The following is a 9060-nucleotide window of genomic DNA, read 5'->3' as shown; positions in this document are numbered from 1 at the left end:
ATACAATATAAATAACAATGACCACTTTTATATTGGTTCCTAAAGGTCGTAACAATAATAATCTATCTAATAAATGACTATTATAGTGAATAATTTGCAATAATAACGTAGGTACGTAAAATAAAATATTATTTAAAATATCATTTTGGTTAACGAAAACAACTCCAAAATTAGTAATTTTAAACGATATCTATAACTTTAGAAATATTGAGCAAATGAGTAAAATATATAATGAAAATACAAATTGTCACAAATATTTGGTTCTGGTTATGACTTTAGTATTGTTATCGAGCCTATAATTTGTATAAACACAAAAGAAAAATAAATAAATAGGACATCTAAATTAAAAAAGGTATTACACCTATAATGAGCATCAGCAGGTGTTAGTCAGTGTTTCAATTACAACAGAAACACAGAAAACAGAACTGATTGCAAACGAAAAGTTTTGTTGGGCGCCAAGTAGTATATAATGCGGTTATTCGAATTAACTTTGGCGATCTTCAACAAAATACAATTTACGAATTCAATAAACAAATCGCAATTACCAGAAACAGAGTACACGTTTTGGTTTCGTAATTTTGATCTAAAAACCACGTTTATAAAAATCAAGGAACAAGAGCATATTGCACGAGTAGATGATAATAATTCAAAGTCTTATTTCTGCATTTGGACATGTCATATTATAAACTGCAGTCAACATTCGACAATTTATTTATAGTTCAAATGATGACAGGTTATGGAAACCTTTAAAAATAATTGACTTTAGTGTGATGTCTCTGCAGAGGCGTCTTCTAATGCGAAACAAATATAACTATCTAATACACAAGGGCCGATAATATATGATGTTATTACGATTTCGAACCATTTGATATAACAATCGAGTAAAATGTTAGTGCGTTTAGTGATAAGTCTGTTGGAACTACGCTCTAATTTTCCTCAGGTTGTCTCTACCTCCGAACGACCTGATCGACTCGAGTAGATTTTCCCTGGGATCGACGTTCGTTGAAATTTCCCTGGGTTTCCTTGACCGGCCCATTAGCTTACCAAAAGTGTACGAGCTGCGGTCAGCGGATGATTTCTTTTCCAACGGTCTTAATGTTACGTTGTCGTCATTTTCACCCGTCAGCACGATTGCACTGCCGTGGTAACTGTAGCCGCTGCTGAGTTTGGCTTGAGCTTTGATCGCTTCGGACAGGGCCAACACCGGGCTGGCCGTTTGCAATTGTTCAGCGTAAGGTTTCTTCAGTTCGACCGACTTCACTATCGGCACCCTGGACACGGGCTTGTTATTGCAGTTGTAGTCCTCGTCCAATGACTTGTTCGTGTCTTCGCCGTCGGCCTTTCGCTGTAACCTCTGCCTAATTCCAATGACGTAGTCCCGGTCGGTTTTGATGCTCACCTGCCTTTTGGGCCGTTCGTTCCACGTGGATAGACTGATTTTCGGGGGGCCCGTGTATAAATACCTCTTAACCTTTTCGTCTTTATTGACCGGTATTTGGGCTTCCGGTTTGTCGTTAGGAAATTCACGTCGTAAATCTAATATATTGATTTTACCGGGCTCTCCGTGAAGTTTATTTTTGGATGATTGAACGTGTGTAACGGTAGCTGGCGTCTCCACCGTCGCAGAATTTTGCTCACACATAACTTCTTGACACTTGGGTTTCAGAAAAGCCACACGCGTTCGAAATTCATTGAATTCGGTTGTTTCTATTTTTGGATTTGACACATTCGTTTCGAGTGCATTCTCTTTAAACGGACTCTCGTTGTTTTTTTCTGATATTGCTTCCGAAAGTGATGTATTTGGAATATTAGAAACTTCATCAAAACTGTAAAATAATTCGTATTTAAATTAGATATGAAATATATAGTGTTTATACTACATAGGTACATATTATATATTAAATTGATAAATTAAAATAAGCCAATTCAATTAACCGTGTAATGCATATTATGTATAAATAAAGGATTTTATTGGGAAAACAGAAACTCGGAATCCTAGGTATCATGTATACAAAATGTCGATGGTTAACTCAATTCCTATTAATATTTGTAAATACATAGAAAATATACTACTTTAAAACAAATAAATTCATTTAAAATTATATTTTAAATACCTCCGTAACTATAACGCTTCTTAAGATATATTAATTAATTTTACAAATTTATTGTTGAATATTCTTACACGTTTTAATAAAATGCAAACGAAATCATGAAAGTAAAACAAAATATATACTATAATAACAATATACCTATGTATTATAATGAGTAGAGACGGAATCATATGAATTTGCATGTTTGTTTATAGTGTATGCACAAGGCAGTAAACACATGGTTCAAAATGTCGACGTTTCATATCACACCAAATTTTATTTTGTATATTTGGAAGTGTATTGCTTGTTAAATCATATGGTATGCATATTTAATGTGAAGTGAATCAACAAATTCAATTTAAATGGATTTCTGCTCATTATTTGTTTTCTCTCTCTAATCCACGCAGAACATTGCAAAATTGTATTCAGCGAGACTTGTTCTTGTATTGTTAGCTTTCTATTATCAAGCATTGAGTACGATATTTAAATTGTTCTGTGATATGTAAGCATTTATAAATTATAATTTTTACAAGTCAAAACTAAATTTATCATACGTTTAAAATATGTTGTGCGTAGGTCAGACCGTCAGAGAGAAAAACAAATGGTGCGCTGACACAATGACATCTCTCATAATTCAAATTTACCGAAAAAAAACCAGTTGACATTGAGGTTGTTAATAGAGTTACTGTTATGTAGTATGAAAAATATTGTATTTAACACCTTCCCGGACACTTCACTTTTTATATTATTAATTTACCTTCCTCAGAAAATCGTTCAAATTAATAAAATACTAACACAAATTATTCAAAAATATAATTTTATATTTATCTGTGCCCGAACATATGAGTGAACATAAAAGGTCAGTCACATGTCTAGTTTCATTTAATACCATTGGAAATATTACTGCATGAGCAGTAATGCCCGAATTCGTGGTTTTGTAAATTACTACAATGGCAGTAGTGGCCCATTAAATCAAAATTGAAATTACTGCTATAGCAGTAAGTAACCGTGAACGTAAATTGAACGTAAACGTATTTGAATCTATTAAAAATTTGTTTTAATTTTAATCATTTGATTGTTTCTTAATTATTAGGGTAAAGTATAAACAGTTCAGTACCTACTAATTCCTTGTAAAAGCAATATTTTTTTTTTTAACCATTATTTATGAAGTATATCAAATATAAATATAATGCATAATATAACTAATAACTGCATTTAGTTCCCTTTTTATTGCATATATTTTCTTCATACGTGATATTTTTTAATTGCACATTTTTAATCCCAGTATCTAAAATATTTAGGTTCGCTTGCTGAAAAATTAAAATAAACCTAACCCATAGAAAAAATAATTTTTTTACCTTAAATTATTATTTTTGGTATTTTCTTTATGATCTTCAATTTGGGGGAGAATCGTTTTTAATATCTGAAACATAATAATAATAATAAGAACAAATTGTTTTAGTTTTAATTTAACAATAATGTTCATTATTTTGATATTATACTCTATAATTATATTATAAGTAAATTGCTTAATAATAATACTGAAATGAAAAAAATACCTGAAGGGAGTGTAAGGGAGAAGATTGCTCTAATGTAGGTTCAATTTTTTTTGGTATTATTTCGTTGTGGTTGTCGTTGTCATCTTGACAATTTTCTCGAGCATCTACAATAAAACCAGTAATAGCCATTTTAACTTAGATAAACAAAAATAGAAATTGTTAACTAACCTTCTGTTATATTATCTACGCTGAACGATCTTTTCACTGGAGACTCATCATCATAATTAAGTCGTTCAGAAGAATAAGTTCGTCCAATATAGTGGTTGGCCAACCGATTGGATGGTTTTATATTACCACTCAAGAGACTTATATGTGACGTACTCCGTTTGACTGTTACGGACGAGTTAGTTCTATCCATACTGAACGATTTGTGTCTATTAACGGAGTTCGGGGTTTGCGTTTTGTATGCGGGATTTGATTCTCGAGCTATTTGTGTTGTCTTCCACGTTTTAACCGACTCATCACAGAATATCTCTGTGGGTCTAGTACAATCTTCATCGTAAGCCACAATTTTAAAATTATTTAGTTTAGATTCTTTTGGTTCAACAATTTTAACGGGTTTTTCATCCGCGTGAATTTTTTCTTCACAACTCGACGGCAACGATGAATCATCTGATCCAATTCCTGAATCTTGAGGGAAACAATGGTATTCGTCCCCAATTATTTTTTTTACAGACTCTTCAACTGTGATGCTATCTTCTTTCACTTCAACTGGATTAACAGTAGGTTCCTCTTGAAGGACGACATCTTTAAGATTACCGATGGTTACTGTATCGAACATCGTCATTGCAGGAGAATGGTCATCTCTAAATGCCGAAGGAGGGTCAGGCAATTTGTACTCCCAATCAATATCTGTAACTTCTGTGTTGCTTTCTTTTATGGTAATGATAGATGGTGTATCGTAACCACTAGTTGCATCTCCAAATATACGATCGATTTCTTCATCGTCCATACGCAACTCGTCTTCGTCGGCAGTTGAACCTATATCATACCACATTTAAATTATACATGTGGCTTTAATATTAAAAATTCCTCCAACACCATAATTTGAAAAAGCATATAAAGCATAGAAAAATGAAAGAAGAAGTTTAGTAAAGCACCTGAAGATAATCGAGGTACTGTTGACAAATCTCCAGGTTGACTGGACGCCTGTGGTCGGTTTATGGTCGAAGATCGTATAGGTGGTTTAGGCGCTGGTCGTTTCGATTTCTTTTCCAATTTTGATAAGTATTTACAACCTATTACAATCGAGGATGTGGGAGATGTGGGTTCAGTCAAATCTAGATAGGGTTTTAATATACATAGTTAAGCCAAGCAAGCCAGGATTTAAAATCGTGTAAAGAATAATAATAATATTATATACATAGTATTACAGTTGCAGGGGTATTAAACATATTCTTCATTTTTACAAGCTAAAACATCATTTAGATGTTTTAAAAATGTATTCCAAGACTCAGTTTTGTATTGACTACTATAAACGGTGTTATTATCTACATTGTTTAGTGTTACTGAAGATTTACATTTATGAGCTGGTTCACTAGATAAAAAGCTTAAGGGCATTTTGGAATATTTTAGGACAGTTGGTGTTTTGGGTAACATACCTCTATCTACATCGGATCGACTAAGTGATGACAACGAGGAAGTTGCTGGGGATAGATTAGGTTCAACTAAATTATTGTTCAGTTCTATTCTGGAAACAGTTTTTGATTTTTCTTGTGGATCTGCTATATACAGTTTTGTTGTAACAGGCAGTGTTTGCGATTTTCTCTGTGTTTCTGATTCACTTTCAGATTCTTCTTGTGGTGGTGCGAGTTTGGGCTTATTTGCTAGTGGTGGAAGGGGTGCAGCTTTCTTTTTACGACCTAAAATTACAAACAATTTATTTATGGACTTATGGTTTACCATTACGACAGTTAGGTAAATATTAAATTAACACACAATATTGTAAATTTATTATTTCGAAATATTATTGTAATATGTTTAGGTAAGTTATTATTATTCTAATTTATAAATTATTCACGGTGAAAACAAATGTTTTTGTACTTACTTTGAATAGATATTAGTGATGTAGTAGATACGGAGTGTTTTGATTGACCTATGTTGTTAGACATAAAAGGTATTTCGGAAAACTGGTTCTGATTTTGTCCGCAAGCTTGGAGATTGGTCATTGAACGCGACATGGTCGGGCCAGACGTTTTAGCAGGAGAAAAATTCCCAGACCTCGTCATTCCAACACTGCTAGTGACAATATAAAAAAAAATGAAAATAAATACAGATTATATAAATACTATAGATTTATATCAATTTGTATTGTTTTTAAAAATTATTGATACATGCATTTAAAAAAATATTATTATTAATATAATCATAAATTGTATGACTTTTTTATTTTACCTGGAATCTACAGCATCACTAAGCACTGATGATTCGTGGTATCCACTACTATCAGAACTATTTCGTGAATGTGAAATTATTGTTTGTTCTGGAGCATTTCGTGGTTGCTGAAATTATTTTTGTATTTTTTTTTATTAGAAACGTATTAAATGACTAGATTTAAATTAAACGTGTAGTTTGTCTTACCGATGGTGGTTTTGGTGCTAGTCTTCTTTTCCTGACCGGTCTAGATGGCAATACTTTGACCATTAATGGGTGTCTACGTGGGGTGTCTGAAGATTCATCTGATCTAGTCGGACTCAAACTTCTACCACCCAAACTACCACTACTCAAACTATCATCACACTGTTAACATAATAATATATCTAAATGTAAATACTATTATTTCAAATCAAACTATCAAGATTAATTTTAATTTGTTTGATATATACCATACTTGAATATTTTTGTTTAAATTTAGTATTAAAAAGTGTTTTTAAATATTTATTATTAAACAAAATATTTAACATATTTAAGAAAATTATGTAGCTAGGTAATATGTTATATTTAATAATAATCATTAAAACACATCGAGTTATAGTAGGTACTTAGAAATATTAATTTAGATATTTTATAAAAATTACACAAAAAATAATTTTTTCTTATTTTATAATAACATGTCGTATACGTTACCGAAAATTTTTTAGGTGCCCGGGACATGATGTCATCTGAAGATAGGCCACCAATGAGAGTGCTATTAGTATTCAACACTAGTGACAATTGTTGTAGTTTATACTCAACTAATGTTTTACTCAAGTCCAAGGGCTCGTTCAATTTGTCTTAAAAAAACAAAAAAAATGCGTGAATTGTTAGTTGTTGTTCATGACACTATGTGTAACAAAAACAGTTCTTATGTTGTTTAATTATTTTTACGAGTTTACATTGAAAGATAAGATAACATAACAGTACTTGACAACACAATGCATGGAATTCGGGTGCAAATATATGTTAAAGAAACAATTTTGTGTGCGTCGTATTCGTATAGAATCTTAATGAAGTTCAATAATAGTAACACAAACACAGAAGATTTGTGGAAAGTAATGCGGAAGCATTTTTCTCTGGATGTTCGGATATTGCAAAACGTAAAAAAGCTGATTTGATTTGAGGGAAAAATTGTTTACATACAAGTACAGTCAGATTACCATACATGATGCACAGAGAAAAATGTTACGATATTTATTTAAATATAAATTTATTGTTTCGTTAATCATCGAATTAACTCAATATTTTTTTTATCAAGTAGTTGATATATAAGTATTTATTAAAAAAAAATAGTTATAAGATAAATACTGTAAATCATAAACTCCAGATGTATTTGATAAACTAAAAACGTTAAAAGTAATGGAATATTATATCAAAGATAGTCTTTAAAGCTTAAAAGTATAAGAAAGTCTTAATAATTATAGCGTAAATATGGAACAATATTTGTGACATGTTAGGTGTGTCAATATGAAGTTATACATATTTCAGAGGCTGTGACGACCTACTCGATTTATGTTAATTTTCATGTCCACTTATATAAACATTATTAACATCCTATAGTGGCTTGTACACACCTACGACCTACCTATACAGTTTATATTGTTTATTCTTTATAATTATAGATTTCCGTAAGCATAATGATAAAACTCTCGAGTAAAAATAATAGAATATCAGATGATTTTACTATCCATTATTATATTTTAAGACAGATTAATTAACGGGTTATTAATATAATAATAATAATAAAAATATTTTGATAAACATTAAACTGCAATTAATGATTTTATGCAGTCGTAAATTACTGATGTTGCGTTACGTGTACAGTATACGCCACTTACTACCTACCTATTGGCTACAAGCAGCTATCGGTAAAACTATTTACTAAAAGGTCATGTTATTGTAGCCATAAATTGACTATTAGGATTACGTCATATTATGACAAATATTGGTTTCTCGCTTCAATCCGAAAATTAGTTGAGCTCACGAACAAAATGTTAAATTAATATTTCAATAGGTAGCAAATTAGTACCTATAGCCACAAAAGTTTTTGCTGGCGTTGCTGTTGAAATTGAAGTTCTAAACTCGTATTCAAATATGAATTTTTTATAAATTTAACATTAAACTTTACGACCGTAAACGTATACATTATACATATGTACTATAGTAATTGCATACTAGATGCATAATAAAAACACAATAAAAACATACCTGGTTTCCTTAATGTATACTTGGCAGGATCAAGATTTTTCTCGAAACATACTTGCTTGAGAATTTTATTAAGTTGCGTTTTTGGACTTATTCGGGACACGTATAACTGATTTCTCGGTAAATGTACCTATAAATATTGAGAAAAGTATAAGATTTAAAATTAAAATTAAAAAAAAAAAAATTATAGAAAAATTACCTGTAGACGGAACGTTTGTTCGAACGGTTTTGTTATGCATTTCATAATAGACTGGCTTTGATACCTGCCATTTTTACTTAAGTTTTTAGGAACAATGTTTACTGTCCACGTATCTAGGGCACCTGTAAAAGAGAGGGAGAGAATACGATTAAAAGGTGTCAAAGGTCACATATAGCAATTTATAAAACGCATTCGTTGCAGTTTTCCGGCAATATTATTCTTGAGGCACACAACATTATTATTGCACACTATATTATGTTTTAAAAAAGGGAATCTGTCCCTACAAAGTAAAAACGTTGACTAAATAGAGGGACAAAGAAGTTTTTTTTTGTTTTAAAAAAAGGTGACGGATTTAAAATGAAACTTTCATTTGAAAAAAATGTTCTGCTTTAAATAGTTATCTCACTTAACAGTTTTTAATTAAATTTAATATCCTTTGAGAGTTTAATGAATTATATGTTCTGTCGACTACAATTCTACAAGTTAGACGTCATTATGGATCTAATATATAGAATATAAATAATAAATTCTTTAAGCCGCAGAATCTAATTTAAATTAATCAAACAGGATGGGTTCAACAGTTTAAAAATGT

The 9060-nt window shown here is 31.0% G+C and overlaps 1 protein-coding gene across 4 annotated transcripts in view; it reads right to left on the bottom strand.

Annotated features, from left to right (window-relative positions):
• LOC100164801 (cordon-bleu protein-like 1) overlaps window positions 1-9060 on the bottom strand; it is a 110236-nt gene continuing 101176 nt past the window's right edge. For 2 of the 4 annotated variants that reach the window (XM_008187802.3, XM_008187804.3), the window contains 12 exons: window positions 8469-8590; window positions 8273-8399; window positions 6716-6861; window positions 6230-6388; window positions 6044-6150; window positions 5697-5887; window positions 5251-5511; window positions 4750-4929; window positions 3818-4630; window positions 3650-3753; window positions 3449-3513; window positions 1-1826 (listed from right to left, as the gene is read on the bottom strand). In XM_008187802.3, coding sequence (XP_008186024.2) covers window positions 920-1826; window positions 3449-3513; window positions 3650-3753; window positions 3818-4630; window positions 4750-4929; window positions 5251-5511; window positions 5697-5887; window positions 6044-6150; window positions 6230-6388; window positions 6716-6861; window positions 8273-8399; window positions 8469-8590 — 3182 coding nt within the window. In that variant the 3' untranslated portion in view covers window positions 1-919. The remainder of the gene's footprint in view (window positions 1827-3448; window positions 3514-3649; window positions 3754-3817; window positions 4631-4749; window positions 4930-5250; window positions 5512-5696; window positions 5888-6043; window positions 6151-6229; window positions 6389-6715; window positions 6862-8272; window positions 8400-8468; window positions 8591-9060) is intronic. The other 2 variants (XM_008187803.3, XM_008187806.3) reach the window with 2 other exon arrangements.

The sequence above is a fragment of the Acyrthosiphon pisum genome, chromosome A2 (assembly GCF_005508785.2).
Source record: "Acyrthosiphon pisum isolate AL4f chromosome A2, pea_aphid_22Mar2018_4r6ur, whole genome shotgun sequence".
In the NCBI taxonomy this organism is placed as follows: domain Eukaryota; kingdom Metazoa; phylum Arthropoda; class Insecta; order Hemiptera; family Aphididae; genus Acyrthosiphon; species Acyrthosiphon pisum.
This window is presented reverse-complemented; position numbering and strand designations above follow the sequence as displayed.